The sequence below is a fragment of the Embiotoca jacksoni genome, unplaced genomic scaffold (genome assembly GCF_022577435.1).
Source record: "Embiotoca jacksoni isolate LCO1_2020_lvr unplaced genomic scaffold, fEmbJac1.0.p SCAF_31, whole genome shotgun sequence".
Classification (NCBI taxonomy): domain Eukaryota; kingdom Metazoa; phylum Chordata; class Actinopteri; family Embiotocidae; genus Embiotoca; species Embiotoca jacksoni.
The window spans coordinates 677,860-701,423 of record NW_027185383.1 but is presented as its reverse complement, the minus strand read 5'-3'; the positions used below and the strand labels follow the sequence as shown (position 1 = coordinate 701,423).

Sequence of the window (23,564 nt, the reverse complement as noted above, 5' to 3'; positions counted from 1 at the left end):
ATTTTAGAATACCTCTACAACACTGATTTTGTCCTGCATTTGTCATTACTTTAAACAATAAAATACAAAATTGGTGGATGCTTAAGTCATTAATTTTGTATCCAATGCTTAATTGTGTTAAAACTCTTAAACACTGGACTTTTTTTTCTTAAAAAAAAAAAAATCCCCCCTCAAAAATAATCCCCAAATGAAGTTTGTAACAGTACAGCTCTCCAAAGTCCACAATTAACAACCGTGGGCTCTATGAATAAGAGACACCTGAGAAAATGATCAAATACAATAGGTCTCTGTGTCCCTATCAACAAGCCAGAGTGAAAATAAAATAAAAAATTATTCCTCCTTAATCAAAACTAAATATGGAAACTATATTCTAACAAGTAGTCAGTCAACACTGATGTTATTGAACCTGCTCCACTGCATTGGGTTGTAATAGACTGAAATTGATAGTATAATTTTTTTCTGCTATTATGTCCAACTTGTGTAATATGGATACGACACAGCCAGTTTGAAAAAGAAGCAGCTGTGTGGTTGCAGTAATCATCTTGAAGCTGTGTCGGCACGAACGACAAAGCAGATATTGTTTCTGCGGAGAAAACAAAGCGCAGAAGTTCATGCAGTGAAACGTTATCAGCCTGAATCAAGTGAGTTGTCTCGGACTGACTGAAAGAAAACAGGATACTGAACATTCAGGTTAGAAGGAAAGAGCATCGAAGTGGAGTCAGTGCTGAAAAACATGTCAGTAATTACTCGTAAGGCCGGAGTGGGAGTTGAAAAGGTTCCCAGAAGACAGTAATGGTTGTCTTTGACATGAGTGAGTCATATTAAAGCACCAAAGATATCAGCTAAAAGGAAAAAGACAGAGGGTGCAAGTGAAAGAGAGTGGCTACACTGTAGCATCAGTGTCTCATGATTTCATTGTGACATGTATTAATGACATATGTGGACATTTTCAGTAATCAGTGTTGAATAGAAGGATTTTTTTTTTTTTAATATATATATATCCTACTTTACCTCACCTGTCTGTTTTTTTTTTGTTATTATTATTATTATTTTTGCTTCATTTTTAGAATCAAATTTTAAAAAAAATACTAAAAGAACAGTTGAATATAAATAATTATCTTTTGAAAATAGTTAAGCCAAATCTGGATGTGTGATAATGTACATTGCATCTTGATCATAAGACAAAAGAGTGTTAATGACGCTTAATAAGTTTAATTGTACTAAAAGGTGTTATCAGTCAATTCACCAACCGTTCCTGTATGTTCCATTTTATTTTCATCACTGTGTAGAAGTGCTTGCTGTTAAAATAAGCAGGTTTTATTTTGTTACTGCAGGTATTGGTAAGAAAATGAAATATGATCCAGGGAGTTTAGTATGAAGAGCAGATCCAAGCGCTTTAAAGTTTATCTGTCACTTAAAAACTATCAGATAAAGGGAAGTTATCGCAGAGTCCGTCCGTTGATCACCCTTAACAAAGATTTGTAGTTAAATAGCAGAATTAAGCTCTTCATGGAACAAAGTTGTCAACCAGGAATATACATTTTGAACTGTTTTTATTTTTCATTTGAAATATGCACCCTTTTTGTCTGGTATACTGCAGTACATCGAGTGGGGTCCAGAGGTTTGAGACCTATCTTGAAGATATCTCTATTTTTAATTTGTTTTGAATTTAATACATTTGAATTTCAGAATATCTCAGTATTTGTTTGCTCTTTTTTTTTGCTTTAATCACAGCAGCACTCAAGCTGTATTCACTCCACAAGTTTCTTCAAACCTGATAACCGCAGCATAATTTAAAAAATAGCTTCTTATGATGTCAGGAATGTTTGTCTTTCTTAGTTAAATGCTCCATAGATGTTCAGTGGGGTTGAGGTCAGGTGACTTTAAAAAAATTTCCCCTCGGGGATTAATAAAGTAAATACCTACCTACCTACCTACCTGTGGAGGAAACTCCTTGACAGTCAGGAATCTTTGGTCGTCTTTCATCTTCAAGTAGCTCTTCGAACCTCTTAGGTGTGCTTGGGCTCATTATCCTGCTGCAGTGTGAGTCCTTCTCCACAAAGATACAAACCAATGGGTGGAGCATGTCTTTCAAGAATGGAGCACTGCTTCTCCTCAGTCAGGGTGGAGGTGATTCAGTGCAGGAGTCCAACTCCAGCAAAACAATACCCCAGAATATTCAGACCACCTTGTCTCACCTCGGGTTTGATACACTGTGGTATCATGTCTGTTCATTTCTTTTCGTCCATCCTTCTGTTAGTGCCACAAATTTCATATTCAGATTAATATGTGACACACTGGTATGTCTTAACCCACCTCAAACATTTGCCCTTGTTTCCCTGCTGGCAAAACGGTCCTCTGAGACCACGACTGGACATTTTTCTTTAGTCAGCACTTTTGCTGATTGGACTCTAATAGTGTTTATTTAGCAAACTCTGTATCAGTAATTGACTTGATTTTTTTTTTTTTCATTTCTCAGTCAACAAAGCTTCATGTATTGATCGTCTGACAGTCTGCTCACTTTCACTATGCCTGATTGTTCTTTGGAGACAACTGATCCTGTTTCAAGTTTCCACAACGTATTTTAAAATGCCATGCATTGCCCCTTTAGGTACCCTTCAGTTTAGCCATGATTTGATGATGAAAAAGTCCCTTTTTTGCTCAGAATAGCTGACTTTGGACTCTTTCACTTATTTCTGATGCCATATTATACAATTATTTGCTGGAAACCTGCTAGCCATATTTCTATCAGACGAACAATGGCCTCTGATGATCAAATCTACACGAGTGTCACCTGAAAACTGCTTAAAGGGAAGGATGAAACTCAGGGAAAGTGGACCTTTTGTAGTAACACTAACCTGCTTCAGTTTAACTTTATGATTATGTGCTGAATTACATGAAAATATGACAGATTCTCAATGTGCTTCCAGACTTCTGGACCCCTTTGTATGTCTTTATCCCAGTGATGCATCCTTCCCAATAGCAAGGAGCAGCAAGGATACAAATGATTCACTTAAAAAAATACTATAGGTTGAAATCAGAAGCTTGAACTGCATCTGCTTGACTTCCATGGCCAGTGGTTAAAGAAAGACAACGTATATTTATAATATATATATATATATATATATATATATATATATATATATATATATATAATGTAAAGTGTAAGTGAACTATAGCCCTGTTATGCTTGCTTTGCTTAAATTTGAAATGTTTATGTTTTACTTGTATATGACACAAACATTGTACTTTTATTCGACTATACTTTTCTGAGAGCTATAGTTACTTGTTCAGATTCATATATATGAGTATATTTAACAAATCAAAAATGATCCAACAGTACATTGAACATTTTTGAATAGTTATTTGCTTTTTAATGAGCCATTAATATAGAATAATATAAAACAGTAAAGTACTCTTAATTATATTTTGGTTGTAAATATTCAAGTAAATGTAAGAGGCTCGGATTGAGTAGTTCTGGACCATTACACGTATTTAGATGCATTATACTAACCCATATGTGCTATGATATAAATAAACAAATGGCTACAAACTGGAGGAACAAAGAGGAGTGAGAAAGCAGAGGTTTCTGCTGCTCCTTTTGATCTTTAATTTTTCACTAATTTCTCCTAAGGCTCCAAACTGTGCCCTCAGACGCTGTTTCCCTGAGTTGCCCTCCTTTCATGACAGAACAATGTGGCCAGAGTTAATGATAGCTCGAGCAAATTGCACTGTGACTGTGGCCAGGCTACAGACATTAATTGGTGCATTATGTGAGAGTGAACCTCCTAATGAAGCACTAGTTTGACCATACGCTCCCGGGGCCATTCCTTCTGAGGAAAGCTTTGTCATGCTTTGTGATAAATGGTTACAAATGTGGGCTCTCCTTTGAAGACTAATATGCAACACAGCAACTAAAAACTAATTACAGCCCATTTCTGACTTTACTATCATTATCTGAAGCACCCTATTCATATTTACTGTGTATTATTAGGGGAATTGGCCTATTGTATGTATCTTAGTGTAGTTACAATGCTGTCAACAGCATAATTATAGTATTGTGTTGTCTGCAATTCTAAACTTTTGACTGCAAAAAGGCACTGTAAGAGCAGCTAGTGAGAACTGACACAATGATACATTACATGTACCTCCCTCTGTGTATGTTCGGCTGAGTGTGTGTGAGAGAAAAAATACACTGGTGGGAAAACAGTGTGTCACTGCTGGTATTTTGTTAGGAGCGGATGCATACATAATGTGCTAATATTGAACGCCTGTTGTTTTGCCAGCAAATTTATGCAGATAAGGTGGATCTGTACTTTTCTGCTGGTATTTGCATAATCTTCACACATACCTCAGGGTTCCGCTGTGGCAGAAGTGAATTGATGAAATGATTATCAGGAACTTGAAATGGATTAATTTTGCCAGACTCATTTTTATGTCTGTCAGTGTGTCCTGTTGACCAGTTCTGAGGTCTTTGCCTGCCATTTGTCTGAACAGCTTAAGAACTGCATTCACTAGAAGTTTACTAATTTAAATGTCACTCAGCACCCAAAGTCTCACATACTGTGGCCAGGAATAGTCAGATGATATAATTACTTAAAGTATATGCCAATATATGCTAATAGCCTGTCATAATTAAATTAAGTACATTCTACTAAGCATAACATGTTTTCTGAGGAATTTAACTGCAATTCACCCACCCTTTTAAAAACCAAATTAAACTATTATTTGGTGTCCTGCTTTAACAGATGTATGTCCTCATTCGGCTACAAATGCTGAACAAGAAGTTGTTTTATGACTTACAGCTGTTATAGCAAATTTGTTGATGAATAGTTTCACATGCAACGAGCACAGAACAATATTGACAATAACTTGGAGTCATTTTTAGCCACCCGTTGAATGGCAGTTCAGTCTTCACTCTCCTAACAATCAACAAGTAACAGTCAAAAGAGCTGTGAAACTGAATGAAAAACAGTACAGTTACCAGCCATGAGTCCAAAACAATTAGCTGAAAGACGTTAAAATGATTTATTGAGTAAAGGGAAGTTAGATCATTTAATTGGCTTTATTAAATCATTACAAGTAAGCCGTGTTTAAACCAATGTTAATTTAAAGACATGCGCAGCTTTGAGGGGACGAATGAATTTGACACTAATCAAGCATTTTCATGTTTCTATGCCATGGCTATGACACATTTGAAGATTATTTAATATTTATACCAATTATATCACTGGCATTCAACAGCAATACAAAAATAGTGTAGCTGGTTTCAGGAGGCCCAGAGTGGTCAAACTTAATTAGCTTAATTAAAGACATGTCCCACATGTAATGTTTGAACATAATTTAATAATTACCACATTCATCTTTGAGATTTCATTGAATTAAAGTGAACAAACAAGACCACACCTGAGAGCACTGGCAAGCTTCTGCTGCATTCAAGTGTGTGCCACCAGGTTGGATTTTGTGGGAAAACTGTGAAATTGCTTTGAAGCCCAAACTGGAGCTACAGATTTGAGAGGTTCTGGGAGTGACAGTTGGTGAAAAAGTGAAAAGAAATGAAAATCTAAATTAATTTCATAAAGGAAAGGAGCAACCAAACAGTCACTTCATTGGATAGCTGTGAGATATTAAAAGGGCTCAGTGTAAATTAAATCAATCACTTCAGGAGATAGTTTGAGCAAACTTCTGGTTTGCCAGTGTTTGTGTTAGTTTATGTATAATTTTTGAGGTGACTAATATACAACATTTATTTTTCACCTGGTGCTTTTTACCAAATGTACATGAGCATTACCAATCTTGAATGGGCTGGAATGTGACTGAATGTGGTATTTAAAACCAAAACCAAGCCATAACAGTAAGTAAGCCGTAAGAGTAAACAAACGTAAAATAAATTAGGACTGAATTTTAACCACTCTGGTTCTTTTATGGGAAAAATATAGAGGGTTTAATAATTTGTATTTTTATTTTATTTGTTTTTGTTTTATTATTTTATACAAGATAGGACGGATGTGTTAAACACTGAGACAAATCTGTGATTTTGGGCTCTATAGATAAAACCACCCTTCATTGACCTGGCTACCACTTGTGTTATATCAGGTTTAGACCGCAATCACATAAACTCACGCAATTACCAGCGTGTTGTCTGAACCCGGGATTAGACAAAAACTACTCATTGCTCATCCATTATTTATTCTTGGTAATATATATCATATTTATTAGTGTATTGCAGTTAATTTGTCAGTGGTGTACTCTGTATGTACCTTTAACCTCAGGTGTAATCTGCCTTGCTGAATAACCTGTGGCACAGAGTTTGTACTTACCTGTTAATGTATTCATATTTGCAGGGAGTTCAGCCACTGGAAGGTGAACAGCCTCGCTACAGAGAAGAGAGATTTCCTCAGAGCTCCGTTGCCCTTAGCGCCAGAGTTCCTACGCAACCTGCGGTTACTGGGGCGACGGCCCACCCTGCAGCAAATCCACGAAAACCTCATCAAGAAGTACGGGACCCACTTCCTAATATCTGCTACCCTGGGAGGTAAGAAGGAACTGCAGGTGACACACTCGCCTTTATTCTCGGGTCAGAAAGTGTCGGAACGCACCAAAAATAGAGGAGATACTCATTTAAGTTCTCAGAGGAGTTATAACGTGTGTTAGTGGAGCTCCACTGGAGTGTTGCCTTCCTCTTTTTTTTCCAAGGAGGAATGTCAAGTGCAAAGAAACAATTTCAACAATACCCACACATTACACCTGCAGCATTCAACCAGGGTTGTTTTCCACAGTGCTAATTTTACACTCATCCTTCCCTCTGATGAACATCAGGCCTCAGCCTCACAAAGCAGAAGAGGGATTGAAGTGACCTGTTTCTTAGCATATGTCATGCTTTATCGGATTTCTTTTTAGCCCCGATCCCCGGGGAGAGCAGTAACTCACAAAACAGAATCGCCACGAGTATCGATTGTGTGCACCTCACAAAAACAAGACTGACACCTGTGTAATATTGAGAGAGACGTCCTCTGGATGTTGATATACAGCTTATCGTGGTCATCACACAACAGAGCGCAGATATATGACTACATTCTTAGAGTTGGCTGTTTTTTATATGGGGAGAAATTTGATAGTAAGTATAAACATTCCTAAGCATCCATTTCTTCAGAGGCAGGCAGGATTTACAAGCCCAGCGTACTCAGATTATTCAACCCTATAATACACAGTGAATGTATAAAATAGTAGGGGAAACTTACTCATTTAAAAGTGATATAATGGACTTTAAATTAGGACAAAGCACTATAATTTGATAGCGATGTTAACCATATATATTCGACCTGCAGCCTAGTCAGATACCTGCTCCCTCCCCTTTGGATGCACTGTATTCATATAGCTGACAAATCCTGTTTTCTGACAGATACAGTCTTCCTACAACCACTCTGATATTTGCATCCACAGGCACCTCACTCTGCTGCCACTTATCTCTGGATGTATGCACTAGAGAGCCAGCGTGGGAGTCGGAGCAGAGATGAATGCAGTGTCAGACTGATAGTTAGACTTTATATGTAATTAACAGCCTCAACTACATGGGCAGAGCCAGTCTGCATACCGATTAGACTGTGGCTGAGCAAATTCACACATCCCAATATCTATTTTTGTTCTCTTTTGTTGTACTGTTTTCATTCCAGGCTTGCTTGCTTTTCCTGTCTGCCTCATTAGCTATGGTTGCATTGATCTGTGAAGTATGTTTTGCAAAATAGTTGAAGGGAATACATTGGAAATGTATTCAAAAAAATAAGCTGTGGAGCCTTGAAAGGGTCATTTTTACATGTATGAGTGAGTTGCCTTAATGTGATAACAAAAGTTTTCAGGACATTATAGAGGATAAAATGTATACTTTGAATTGAAAAATCTAATAAAAAGGGAGAGGTTACTTTATGGTGCACTATATAGTAGACAGGGAGGGATTGCAGTGTCACAACCCAAAATGTAAAAGTTGTAGTCTTATTGGGATCATCTGAAGATCTTCAAAGCCTCTGGACTCTCAGTATGATTATAACACCCATAAATAATGGTGTGCTTTGATGAAAACCCAAGATTTTTGTCTGATATATACAAAGCATGCTTAGCAAGACACTTCAGGAGTGGCAGTTTTACTAAATATCACACTATACCCTGTTGACTGAGTTCAGGGAGGTGGGGGATAAAATATTCCCTTTGGTCCCCAGTAATTTAAGTCATTGTCATGGACGGGATATTACAGGAAGTGGTAATTTACTTGGACAGGCCACAGGAAAATTTGGCAACCTTTAATCTCAATTTAACAGTTACAGATTCAGTTATTTTTTTTTAATTTTTTTACAAATGCAGGATTTTTACCATTGAAGCATAGGTATTTGATTAATTTGGGAATTGATGTCTGTGAGGGGATGATGTCAAATACCAGTGGTATTGCTTATTATACCCTATATAAAATCAGTTGAGACAGGGGGCTCTAGCAAAAAGAGGACACCCATAGCTGACAGAAGCCCATTTAATGAGCTTCCCGGGTCACCATAAACATGCAACTGGCCACTTGGGTTTCAAACTAAACCAGGTGAGGAGTGTGTGTCAGATAGTTTGGAGAATATTCAGTAAGTTAAACGAGCCATCCCTGCTGACAAAAATAAAATAAAATCAGCCACTGACATAGCACAGGAGTGACTCGTGCGCCTCAAACACTGCAAACACTTCATATTGCTTATGACCCTTTTTCAGATTATGTTTAGTTTTCACAAGAAACACGATAAGCTTAATATCTTTAAGTCATTAGAGGTTGTTTTTTTAAATAAAAAAAGAGTAATTGTCCTGAGCAATTATTACAGCATGTTATGAAACACCATCAGAGTCCTCTGATGGTGTTTCATAGGACAGAGGACAGAGGACAGGGAAAAATACAGTTGACTAAACTATTGTCTCCATTTGTATGACTTCAGCAGTAATGGTTTTATAATTGTCTGATGAAAGGGACCAAAGCCAAGGCCAATGACACATTATCTGCATCACAGCAGACAAACCACAAAACCACAGAGAGACAGTGAAGGGCTGCCAAACAAATGTCAAAAGCAAGAACAGAATGTCACATTTCTTCCAACTACACAATGTCAGTCTGCTGTGGCAGGGAGTAAGTGAGCATTCATAACGTTTCCTTTGTAACCACCTTGAAGATGGTTCAGTTGGTTATTTAACAGCAGTCAGAGAAATTAATAGGGTTCATTCCAGTGTGCTGTAAAATAATCAAAGACAATTTATTGATTTATTATTGATCCACAGGAGAAGAGTCTTTGACCATTTTCCTGGACAAGCAGAGGCTGAATAAGAAGTCAGAAGGCAACAGCAACAGCTCAGTGGTGTCCCTGGAACTGCTCCATCAGCTGGCAGCTTCCTACTTCACAGACCGAGAGAGCACCCTAAGGCGACTGCACCACCTCCAAATCGCCACCTCTGCGATTAAGGTACTGCTCAGCTCACATTCACACAGCAGACATCCAGGAACATATTCTGTAATGAAAAATGCCTGTTTCAGTATACAACACATACTGTATACAAATGCACTGTTTATTTGCTTTACATGGAGTTGTTTTTGTAGTTCTCCAGTTTCACAACCAATCACCCATCACGGTACACACAGACATATACACTCTCAAAAAACTGCCCCTTTAGGAATTGTTCAATGCTGCACCTTTGAAACGTAGCTCTAACAGACAATATTTTCTGAAGATTATTTTCAAGTTGCGTCTTTACTTTAAAATCTGCCGAGAGACGAAAGACAGCAGTCAGGAACACATTATTTTTCAAAAGTGGCAAGCTCGATTAAAAGCACAGTGCATGCACTGCAGCCCACAGAGGCACTAAAGCATGGCAAACGTCAAGTTTCTCTAAAGTCCCATTGGGAAAGGTATAATTATGTACACTGCACCCCACTGTATTCCATCTGGACTGGGGAACCAGCTGGTGCGTGTGTTTGTGTATGCAGATGTTCCACACGAGGGTTAAAACCACCAGACAATTACCATCAGTTTTGTAAAAAGCTGTTTGATTCCAAAACAAAGTAGCTGTCAAATTTTAAGTGGTTGAACACCCTTTGAAAGCACACGAGCCAGTACTTTGGTTCATTTTATTTACCTGCACACTCAACACTCAACTCACCTCAACATGGTGAATTGCCATTAACCAAAAACTACCACCAGGCTTTTGCTGTCTCTTTTCTTCATTAATTGCAGAGAGACACCATTTTTGTTGAGAATTCACTCAAAGAAACAGAAAAATATATCCAATTATCTGCTCAGCCTGCCTTTACCTTGTTTGAATCCTTTTTTTTCTCCCCTGATTGGAAGCAAAGCATAACCAAGCAATACATTTTTCACATCCAAACAGATCCGTTGGCTTTCATGTGATGACAGCAGGTGCGTAGGAGGGTGGACCATGCTTTCATGCTTTAACTTAAATAGCAAATCTGATTTAAATGAGTAATTGCAAACTGTCAACTTTGCTTGCACCTTCAATAAGTTGGCCCATTTCCAAGTGCAGTCATTTAAAATGCTGCATGCAGCATCCTCATTGAATGCAGAGGTGACTTACTTTAAAAAGTAAAAATGCTTGTTAAAAACAAATAAGAATAAAAACTTTCGAGTATAACTCGGTAACATTAACTGTGGAACACTGTCTGTGTTCCTGCCAGGCACAGGAGGAAATGGACATAGAAAATCAAGAAATGCTCTAAAGTACATGAGAAACACCAGCTGTCTGCGCCAAGGACATACCAATGTCACTTTCTAGCTTTTTTAGTAGAGTAGAAAGTCGTCCATTCTGCCCATCCTCAGACATTTCAGCAGGAAAGCTTTTTTTTAAAGGTAACATTGAAATAGAGAGATCTAGATTCAGCAGCACAAAAAAGGTAGAGAACCAACACCGCCCCAGAGGTATCGTATGCCAGCGGAAAAAGAAACCAAGCTCAAGAGACTACAAGTGAAAGGAAGAATCAGCCAAAGTTACAGCTGAAATACCGCTGACGTTAGATGGAAACATTTTATTCAAGCAAATGAATAAAAAAGAGTTCTAGGTTGAAAGAAGCCCATACAAAGAATGTAAACATAATTGTTTTCCCGTAGACGAAAAAAAATATGAATTTCATGAGTAAAAACTCATTTGACCACATGACATGTGAGTGTGCACATGTCAAACATTTATTTTGGCCATGCAAAACATGTGGTTCTGGAATTTTTTTTTTATCATGCAATATGTGAAGTCCATGTAGATTCCCATGTGAAAACGTTTTCCACATATTTCCCCATGTTATCATATGTTGCAACATGTGGTAAACATGTGTCTTACATGCGTTCACATATGACAAGTGTGGACAAATGGGAAACTCTGCTTTTTTCTGGAATGGTCTCGTTTGAAACAGCTTGAACAGTGGACCACCTTTCTCTGAATGTTCAAGGAAGGACAATCTAACATTTGATCAAATGTTTATTAAACTTGCACATTAAAATAGCTCTCATTTAGCAATAGGTTTGAGTACAGTTGTGGATCAGGAAATGTTTCCATATCTCTGTAAATTATCCCAAACAATGTCTGCAGTTTAATCTTTGCATTTAACTATCAGGACTTTAAAAAACGTCAAAATTGGTCGAGGTGACTAAGGGAAAACATTTTCAACCCCGGGTCTTTTCTCCGCTGTTGAATTGTTCTTAAAGGTCTTCTGAAGTTGAGGCTTTCTTCAACTTGTCATTCTATAAAAAAAAAAAAATCATACATACTTTAGTTATTACTTTCCTGTCTTAAGTTGTTTCTATTATCATAACATATCTATCTCCTTGTCCTCCTGGCAATATACTAAACCCCAAGTTGCTCATCATGACAGGCAAGCTCCCTGCATGGCAGACCATTTAGCATTTTGAAATAAGCAGTACATGTGTGTGCACTAATTTGTTTTATTCATTTTAATCCTAATTCATAATTTAATAATACTATTCACCTGCCCATCAGTGCAAGAATAGAACAGCCTTATTCCCTGAAGACTGACAGGGAGGTAAATAGTCCTACAATTAAACACCCAATGATTTTGCGCACCCGCCTACACACACACACACACAGACAAACACATACAGACACACACACACACACACACACACACACACACACACACACACACACACGCACGCACACACACAACAGACACTCGTCAACCCACTTGGAGAAGAGCATCCTTTACATGTTTCTACTAAATGAGGATGTCTGGTATGCAGGCCACCTGCTGCGACGTGTTAACTCATCACCCAAGAGGAGGTGACACTGAGTGGGTTGTACTTGACCTGTGTCCATGAAAGCTTCTGGGCTCCGTGTTGCTGCACCACCAAGTAGAAGGTGGGGGTGAAACACAGTACATTATCTATATCTCTGGCAATAAAGTGGAGGAACTTCAGTCACACACAAAAAAAAGTATATTTTTCTAATGTCTGTGTGAAATCTGCTGTTTGGAAGTAAGAGAGGAAGTGGCTCTGTATGATGAAAAGAAAGCCGTGGTATTTTTACCACAGTGCTTCACTTGGCAAGAGCCAAAATCAGCAGGGAAACTCCAGAGACCCTTAGCTCCTTTATACAACCTCATGTTGATGCATTTTGTATCCATGGACACATTTTATTTACCAATATACAGTGATGAAAACAATGAAGTACAAGCTTTAAACTCCTAAAAAAAAAATACTTGAAGCAGTACATCTCCACACCTTTGCTATAACTTTAACATCCAGTAATTCTTTATGGTGTCAAAATTAGATTTGATGATGTCATATAACAGGACAGATTAGCTCTTAGTTGTAAATCTAGCAGTTTATATGGCCCATATGTAGTCAGTGTTTGGGGTGTGATGGAACAAAGTCTTAAATGTCACCAATCACATTTCTCAGAAAATAATAATTGATAATCTCATCTAATCCAATAAACTATCAATTGGTTATTTCCTCTCAACTTTGTTACACTGCTAAAACAGCTGAGCACAGTGGCTTTCAATCAGAAATAACTAGTGAATTTGTTGGGACTATTTTCAGATGGATATGGATTTGTAGATAGATAGATAGATAGATAGATAGATAGATAGATAGAGAGAGAGAGAGAGAGAGAGAGAGAGAGAGAGAGAGAGAGAGAGAGAGATAGATAGATAGATAGATAGAGAGAGAGAGAGAGAGAGAGAGAGAGAGAGAGAGAGAGATAGATAGATAGATAGATAGATAGATAGATAGATAGATAGATAGATAGATAGATAGATAGATAGATAGATAGATAGATAGATAGATTCATAATTCATTATTATTTATACAGTCTCACTTTACAAAGTTCATGATTGTGCCACATTTTGGTAACAGACGTTGTTAAAAGGGGTCTCATTATGTTGAGAGGTGGCTAAAAAAATAATGACCAATAGTTAGCAACATCAAGGGGTCATGTTAGATACCAGCAACAGTTTCAGCAAAGGCCCCAAAACAAGATAAGTTTACATTCAATTGATAGCCCCCTCTAGTGGTGATAGTAATGATGAATGGGGCAAGGGAGGAATTGGATGTGTTAGACAGCCACAAAGTTGTTGTTGGGAGGAGTTCAGGGCGGGAGAATAGCTCGACAAAACATTGTGCGGAAGGCCACTGCTTCCTTCTGATTTCAAACTAACTGTCCACATTGTTTATTATAGAACAGCTGAACTATTTCAGTGCCTCAACTGTGAGTTTATCCTTGTAACCATGACAATGAAGGTCCCACAACCCTTCAAAATTATGTTAAAAAGGCTTCCTATATTAATCCAAGCCATTTACTACCCCTAAAAGTAACAAAGTCTAGTTGTGCCTAAATCTTTAGCATAGCATCGTCACATCACTAAGACTTTGTCATTAATTTTTCAGCGGTTATTTTATGATTTTTATTATGTAAACAGTTGATCTATGGTGTTTCTCTGGTACACTCATATGAATTTTGTAGAGAGTAAGAACAAACAGCGTGTATGAAACACAATATAATGCAGTCCATCAAAACACCTATGACCAAGACTGTGCAACTAAAGTGGCTACTGTAAATATCACCAGTTTTTCATTGTAAATAACCAAAGAAGCTTGTTACAGCACTTGTAAAAAATAAAAAAAAACATGGGAAGATGAATCTGTATGTAAGCCTGATGCAAAACTTCTCTAATGGTCCCTTACTGACAACCCCTCTAGCTGTGCCTACTTTGCACATATGCCCCATCGTCTCTTCCCATTAAGTACATTGCACACATGGCAGCTTTAATAATTTGCCAAACATCCTTGGACCAACCCAGGCATTCATGTCTATCCTGCCATAGCACCAGCTGACCCAAGGGTTGACCCAAGGGTCCAATACTTTGTGGTAACTTCAAATCCGATTTTAATTTAGGGCCGTTCTGCAAGGTAGGGACGTAAAATTGAAAAATGCACAACCTGCATGAATTAATGTTATACTGCAAACAAATTACAGTTAATGAGAATGCATGATACCAACTGCTGGTCTTGTGTGTCCATAAAAAGGGTTAAATTGGTGCAAATAATATAAATTATGGTTTAGAATTACAAGTACGTTATCTCATCTGACAACAATCAAACAATTTTTTAGGATCATAAGAAAACACACACTTCTCGTCTATATTTGAATAATGCACATTATTGAGTAAACATAAAAATAAAAGTGGAAAAGGTTGAACGATCCTCTTAGTGTAGGGCTCTTGGGAGTTTTAAACAAAAGCAGAGACGGGGGTGGCAGCTCTCAGGTGTTATTGAAGTTCCTCACAGGAGTTACAAAAAAGCCCAGCGTAACAGATAAAAGCTCTGATGCATTTATGGTTCCTGCAGATAAAGAGAGTCAAATATATTCAGGCTTTGAGGATATAAATTGTGATAATACAAAGCACAATTAGCATAAGAAAACTAGAAAAAGATATAAGCATGCATTAAGGTGATACTTCCTCAAAAATCTACAGTATCTTTTGAGTATTAAAATGGTCACTGCCTGTTGGCTTGACAAGTGGCTATAAAATATATAACTTCTGTCTTTCATGGATAGGAGTAACTCTGGTCTGCTAAAGCCTTAACCATCCAGTAAGATTTCCCTCCTGAATTAAAAGCTGTTCTTGAACTGTTCGTCGTACATGCATGATGTTATCACCAACCGTCAGAAATACTGTAGGTCCTAGTTTGAAGTTTAAACACACTGAAGTAGGAGGTTTTCATTTCTGTCAGCAGATAACTGGAAAACACAATTGGACCCCAGTATGAAGTCTGTCTTAGTCTAGATTCAAATTTGATAACAATGCCACAGAAAATTAACATTTGACACATGATTTTCTAAGGTTATGTCTAAGGTGTTAAAAAAAAAAAAAATCCCTTCGGAGAGATTTGGAGACATAACATTTGGAGCTATTGTAGGCTATGGACAGGATATGGAAGCTCCTATTGACTCATGGGAGGTGTCAACCAAACGGGCAGAGTACATATACCATGTTGATGCACCTTTATGGATAATATTTACATGCTAACTCAAGTTATGACCATACGAATACGTAAAAAATGATCAATGCCTGCTGGGAAATTACAAATGATGCAACAGGGGATCGTGTGCATTATGGATCTAATATTGTTTTGAACTAAATACTCTACTGCATTGGCTCTACTGAACCTGGACTGTTTTTATTGGACTTTCATGGATTTTTGCTAGACTGTGAGGTGTTATTTGTGAGTTATGTCAATATTGTAATAGTTTGGTAGGTATGTACTTTATTAATCCCCGAGGGGAAATTTTTTCAAAAAATTGTGTGGACGATGGTGGTCTGACAAAGGCTTTTACTGTATTGATTGTATCTTTAAATGGTTTATTTCAATTGCATTAAAAATATGTAAACTTTTCAAAGATATTTCACAAGTACTGACGCGCATTGTTACAGCTGCGAGCAGTGGATCTGACTCGATCTGATTGGAAACTCGAGAGTACAATGTACCACCCACCAACAGTGGAAACCTGACTGTACTACAGGACTGTCAAACGGACACGCCCCCAAAACATGAATTAATGACAGGATTATATGAAAACTAAAAAGAAGGAATGACTTTAGCTACCAACACCATGAGACAAGTTGAATGGGAGTCAATGGAGCCGGATGCTTTTTGGAGCCAACCACGGGCATATGGTGGTATTGCAGCTTAATGCACTTTCACACTGGCCTCATGTCTCAGAAGCTACATACACTTGTATATACTGTCAGTGGTGTAAACCAAATATGCATAAAATACTGCTTGTGGGATGTCAGATTTTTAAGGGATTTTAAATAACTTTTAATGTTAAGAGATATATTAGTAGAATAAACTAGTCAGGTGCATCCCTTTTGTGGTAGACATTTCAGACAGCAAAATATCAATGTCTATGATACAAATAAACAATTCCATGCAAACATTAGATGCTTATAGCAGGCCCATATTAATATTTATTAAAGGTGAAAACAGTGAAAGAGTATCCAGACTAGCAATAGATGAGCCTGGTTATGTATTGTATATGTAAAATTATTTTTTTTGTCTTTTCACAACAATAGCATTACCAGGTGAGATATCACAATACAGTTGTCATATATCAGAGTTATGACATGCTTTTTCTTTGGTCCAGATGTCTTAAATTAGTACAGAGATTCATAATATTAATATTAATATTCCTTTAAGGGCTGCAGGTTGACTAGTCCTGTTCTTTTGCTAGTTAGCAACAAACGGCATGTAATATTTTTGCATGTAAAACTTCAAGATAAAACCTACTTTCATTTGCAATGTGCTGCCTCTAAAATCCACGTCAGGTTCGGTTTGAACGAAGTTTAACAAAGTAAAAGTTGTGTGAACAGTGAAGTGGTTTACTGTTAATACAAAATCATGAATGAGATGCAACAGTTTTTCATTCTTGTGGCACATATAATCTGTGACCGCATTAACAACAGCTCCAAACAGCCTCTCCCCCTTTATTAATCTGCTTTTTATGCTTGGTTTAATCTTTAACTCCATCTCAGCAGTGTCTGTTTCTTTTTCTTTTTTTCAAAATATTTGAGAGTTGTTTCAGATATGTATCTTTTATTGTGCCTTGAAGGGTAACTAGCACATCTTTTGATAATAGATGCAATCTTAATGCAAGGCATAGTCTGAGGATGTGAGAAACGAGACTGTTTAAAGGCTGCATCATTTGCCAAATAGCCTGATTTACCTGGAGAACGGCTTTGCCGGAGGACATATCCATACTCTCAGGCTGCACTATTTTTACCACTCACTCAGGAAATTAAGTATTTGTCATATCAGTGCTTATTCTTTTTTGATGTTGTTTTTCTCTCTTGTGTCTGTCTTCCTCTTGTGATTGTTTGCCCTTTGCCTCTTTATGAACTTTACCTTTCTCTCTCCTCTTCTCCATTTCTCGCATCACTCTCTTTGCTCTTTTTATTTGTTTTCCACAAGTTGCAGATGTACAGCAGCACATCTTGCACGGGACAGGCAGGATATTGTTAACGCATCATATTTTCCATGACATTTTTCAGAAGCACTAAAATCGAGGTCAGATGTTTGTGCTGCAATGAATATTTTATTGACCTTCATAGCAGAAATTTCAGGGACATCAGACTGCTTTAATTGCTTCTTGTTAGAGAAAATATTTTGTTTAGTTCCGACTGAGACACATATAAATGTAATGTATTTGTTGTTGCCCTCATTGAGGCAGAGTTGGGGTGTGTAAGGGAGAATAAACAATGTTGACAAAATTATAGAAAAAAAATTGAATTTTAAGTATATCAAGTGGCTAAAAGAGTCTGCCTGATGTCTGTAGAGGAATAGTAGACCTTTTCTCAGAAAGAGGAGCATCAAGTTTGGCTTTCTGGAGCACCAAAGGAATTTGATTTCATCCTTTCTGAATTTCTTTCAGTGGCAGTGCAACTAAATTATGTTGGAATGTGACAACATTGAAATTGAACAAGGATAATTTCAACATCCCCAAATACTTAACGGACAAAGGAGAAAAATGTACAATCTGATTCAAGTCGGTAAAGGTCAATATGGGCAAAAACAGACAATTTCTCCAACCTATTTTGTCATGTGGTGGGTGGCTTCACTGGCTCTGATGCTGTTTCCCCGACAGAATCTCATTTTATATACTGCTAGATCTGGCATGTCTCTGATAATAGACTCTCCTCATCACCTTCTTGTACCTGGCTTTGGTTCTGGCTCCAGTCCAGTCTTGTTCAGGTGGACACCAGTTCGGGTAGTGCTCAACATATCCAACCTCCTCACCCAAGATATTAATGGGCTTCGTCGCAGTTCTCGTCCTCCTTAAAGCGACCACCATATCCTTGCCCTTGTGTACATATAGGAGCTTCTGATTCCTGCTGCACCTCCTCCAGGAAAGTTATCCACCAGTTCACTGCCCTCCGACTCCTAATAAAGCCCACCACTGCAGAGTCATCAGAAAACTTCTGCAAGTGGCATGATTGAGAGATATACTCGTTACCTGAGGTTTACAGAGTGAACAGAAATAGAGACAAGACAGTCCCCTGTGGGCCTCTGTGTTACTAACCATCAGACAGGGAGCCCCCCAGCCACACAAACTGGGGCTGATTTAAAAGACAATCCTGCAGACAGTCGATGCAGCTGAGCAACTGTTCACAAATAGTTGGATCATTCTAACAGTGTGTCTAACCATCCAGGTGAAGGTGAGCCCACTGTAGCAGTTGACGGCTGACAAGAAAACTGCAGAGGTTCGAGAGCAGGTTTCACTTGTAGTTGACCAGATCCATTCTCTCTCGTACCTTCATGACATATGACCTTAGGGCTACTGATCTGAAACTGTTTGGCTGACAGGATGTGGCTTTTAGTGACCAGTATCAAAATATTTTGATAACAGATGGTTTCTGAGGCTGCATCAGACCCCGATTTAAAGATGTGTTGCAGGACAGCTGAAGTCTCTCCACCCGTCTCCTCACCTGGCTCATCGTCAATGTTATGGAGGGCAGCATGGTCATCCATCCTCAGCAAGGGGGGTTCAAAGCAAAGCAGGCATTGATATGGTGTCTGAGAGAATGTGAAGACTCGCTCATAGTTTGCAGCCGTGTCCTTAACTCCACACCTTGAAAAATCAAACACAAACAAATTAAATTAAATAGGCTCAGGTCAGATTCTGCATTTTTAAAATCTTGAGGCCTTGTGTCAAAAGGAGTTTGTTATAATACCCTAATTATTTCAGCAGATACCAACTTTACATGGTGCATATTCTAAATAGATTATCACAAACTATCTGACCTCAACCCTGAGGTAGGGGAGTATTTCAGAACAGGGCCAGATTAGATGTAACATTTTTAAATACAGCATTCACAATAAACTGAGGAGAACGAACACAGAAACTCATGATTCCAGCTTTTATATCTAATGTCTCAGTTTTATATCTAACATGCAAATCTGGTCGATTAAAAAAACAAAACACAAACAAGTTAAAATGGTGATTATAATGCTTCTATTAAAGGTGTTTTTCTCAGTGATCTTCCTTAATTTAGCTGCTTCTAAGTTTAAAAGCTCCTTCACAAACACCTGCACTTCCTATCTCCCGCACTTTCCTTATCTCTCTCCCTCCCTTCCACTGTTCTCCATGAGACAGCCCACACACTGCTGCCAGCTGTGGCTGCAAGTGTGGGAGTGAAGCAAAAGATGGTGATAGTTTTCTCTGCTGTCAGAGGGCTCCTCCACATCCGACCCTCCGCCTGCCCTCTCACACTCCCCCTGCCACGAGCTGTGTGCTTGACTGCCAGCGACGGGAAACAAAACATCTGCCTCATTCACTGCTAATGTGGCATTACAACACACACACACACATATATATATATATATATATATTTATATGTATATACTGTATCTATATAACCCATATATGCACATATAAGTGAATAGATCTGTCTTTCATCTGTTCCCTAGGTAACCGAAACAAGGACAGGCCCTCTCGGCTGCAGTAACTACGACAGCTTGGATTCAGTTAGCTCGGTGTTGGTGCACAGCCCTGAAAATAAGATCCACCTAAAAGGTAAGACTTGATAACACACACACACACACACACACACACACACACACACACACACACACACACACACACACACACACACACAAAATCACACACACACACACACACACACACACACACACACACACACACACACACACACACACACACACACACACACACACACACACACACAGCCTCAGCCCTGGAGATAAGATCCACTGAGATCCACTGACAGGATAGGATTTTCCGTTCGCACACACTTGAACACACACACACACACACACACACACACACTGCTGCCACCCTGCCAAGCCTCTCACCTCCTGTGTGTAGTAGTTGGCTGGGATGACCCTTTACTTTACGCTGCAGTAGTTTATATGTCTGTTTCTGCCTCACTGACTCTCCTTCTTACGGGGAATCTGTTATCTTACCAGGCTGTAGGTGGACCGTGTCTGGCCACACTGACCTCAGACTCACCCTCTAACCACACCCGGACCACTCAGTGCACAACTACAGCTGAAGTTATAATAATGGGCTTCTTGTTTGATTATACTCATCACCACACTATCACCAAATGATTTTGGCTGTGGGATATCTGTGGAATAAAAGACTGGGTCATTTACATCCAACCATGCTGTAAAACAAAGTCAGGGGAATTTGTTGCCTTAATAACATTACTGCCTCTGAGCACACTGTGTAATTCAAATTAATGGGCAGTAAAATGCTTTGCATTGATACAGTACTATCTTCTGTAGTTACTTAGTGGAAAAATAAGCCACTATTAAAAAATTACATGTCAAATAAAAATGATCTCCACACCAAGTGTGAAATCTTCAGTCAGATGTGGGGCGGGCGGTGGGGTGGGGGGTGCGGGATGATGAGTTGGAACACTGTGAGGAGAGGGAAAAGTGTATACTGGCAAATCTCCACAATCACTGTAGATGCTCTGATCCAGATGCTCTAATCCAGTCATAGCCATTACAATTTAGCTCTTGTCTAAGTTGCTCAGACATTGCAGACATCAACTTCAGGAACTGACTGTGGATAAAAAATGTCTGAATATAGAGCAGGGAAAGGCTATAACCTTCTGAGTAAGTAAGTGAGAGAGAGAAAGAAAGAAGTATGAATATCCAGGTGACAAAAAGTCAGACTACTTTCATTTTTATGGTGGTACATGATGAACACATTTAAATCTAGACAGTCTTTCTCAGGTCAATCATCATTGTTATCTTTTGCCAAAGAAGTAATTTAATGAGACAATTTCACAAAAGTTTTTGGTTCTGCCTTATATTCTTTATTATCTAAAACTGACGAGTTCTGCTTTTTTCATACCCCTATAGGCCAAATGCAAATGCTTTTAAACATATATGAATTATGACAATGAATCACTTAAATATATTGAAGATCTCAAGGTCACAATTTTCAAATAATAATGGATTAATAATCCCAATTACATTTAATGTTCTCGAGGTAACAGGATCAATATTTAATTTCATCAGGAAGAAGGAAACCAGTTTACTTCAAAATCAGGTTACACAGGAGATCAGACATGCTTCCTTGGATTGTGGTAACCTGCTCACTAAACTGCTCTGTGGTGAGAGCTGCAGCTTTTCTCTACGGCATAAATGTAGCATTATTATTATGATGAGGATCATTGTTATTATTAATAATGATAACAATATTAAGAATAATCATCATAATAATAGTCATAATAGTCATAATCATAGTACTACTAATAATCACAATAGAGCCCTCCTGCAGCCACAGTCAGTTATGTGGCAGTGAAAGTTAGGCTCCTAATATAATTCTCAATTCACCATTAAGGGCCTATTTCTAAAATGACTGCGGCCCCCCTCAGTTTTCCCAAATACTCTTTTTCAACCTCAACTGCAACTAATACGGACCATCTGCCAGTCTCGATGCGTTTGGGTTTCAGCGTGTGCATAAATTGCAGGTCACATTTTTTGCCCCCAGCAATCATTTGTGCATTTTGACCACCAACCCAATAATAACCTGGTTGCTTAACAGCAACACAATTTCGTGAAATCATTTCACACTCATGTCAAAGTTGTGTTCTGGAATAAAAATTAGTAGACTTGACACAGATTGTCTGTCAGCTCAAAAATCCACACCACTGTAAGCTGCTAGTACAAGAGAAACCTGAGAGGGTGGTTGGGTTACATGTCTGAGAGCAGGCAGCAGTTCAGCATTGAGGATGCAAAGCTCACAGTTGTTGAACACTGAATGAGTGCCAAATATTTATATGGGCTGTCTGTGATAGACCGCCATGTAGGTCGTGGACATACTTGAGGACACATGACTAAATTACTTCCATGCCTGCCAGGGATCCACTTTTCAAAAAGTGTGTTATTGAAGGACACTCAGGTTGTCCTATAGCATGTTTGATAAAACAAACTAGTTCAGATGAGTCAATCAACTGTGGTTTGTATTTAACATGCATACTTCTCATGATGTCACTCAGACAGAATGCATTTTTGCTTTCCTTAAATTCTAGATCCAGCTTGGCTTGCAGTGAAAACAAAAGAGTCCTTAATATGTAGGGGAAATTAACAACTCTCAAGTACAGCTGTTTTGTCCACTTGTGGATGTACATGTACTGTTTGCCAATAAGAAGCAGTGAACTGCGAACTCTATACTGAACATGTTTGCCTTTGATAAGCATTTCAGAGGGTTTCTGGTCAATCAATGAGGGAGACCAATTTGCATATTTCATACTGCCGGGATGTGAACTCCTAATCTCCATGATGATTATGCCTCAGCTCCTTACACATGTACCCTATACTTTAAAGCAGAGATCTTCAACAGGGGGTCCGTGAAATATTTGGTTGATTTGACAATTTTTTATTTTTTTGATTATTTTTTTCCCCCACAAATTTAAATGTCTTTAAATAGACATTAACATGAATCCAACATATTGTAGCGAATGGATGAATGGAGGCAGACGATGTTATCTTTCAGTCAGAAATGCACACATTCAGAGACACACAGGAGCTCTCTCAAGCTGGACACTGGTTCACTCACAGCACAAGACTAGCCTGGACCTGTCCCTCCAAGCCTCCTGCATTCCTCCAGTTTAATATAAAACACAATTGTATACAATATATATAGTAGGGGGTCCCTGCTCCATCTCTCTATCAGTTTGGGGGTCCTTGGCCTGAAAAACGTTGAAGACCCCTGCCTTAAAGCATAAAGGGCTTTTGTCTTAGAGGTACTGTGGCAGCAGCAGCCAGACAGTGACATGTTTGATAGTTTTTTCTACCAGTACCAGTACTTTAATTTTGAAAGGAGTACACTATTGCTGTTTTAATAATATATCACATCCTCTGCTGCTTTCATGAATGGGAAAGATAATAATCAATGAGAAAGTGTTATTTATTTTTTTTAGGATAATTGCTATTTTGTATGCACACAAAAATATAGTTACTTACATCAGCCACCTAACTAGCAAACATTTT

General features: G+C 38.3%; 1 protein-coding gene across 2 annotated transcripts in view; it reads left to right on the top strand.

The window, feature by feature from the left end:
• The window catches only part of brinp2 (bone morphogenetic protein/retinoic acid inducible neural-specific 2), a 219,620-nt gene that overhangs the window by 132,995 nt on the left and 63,061 nt on the right, over window positions 1–23,564 (top strand). For both annotated transcript variants that reach the window (XM_069164412.1, XM_069164413.1), the window contains exons 3-5: window positions 6,345–6,535; window positions 9,298–9,479; window positions 20,004–20,109. In XM_069164412.1, the coding sequence (XP_069020513.1) occupies window positions 6,345–6,535; window positions 9,298–9,479; window positions 20,004–20,109 (479 nt within the window). The remainder of the gene's footprint in view (window positions 1–6,344; window positions 6,536–9,297; window positions 9,480–20,003; window positions 20,110–23,564) is intronic.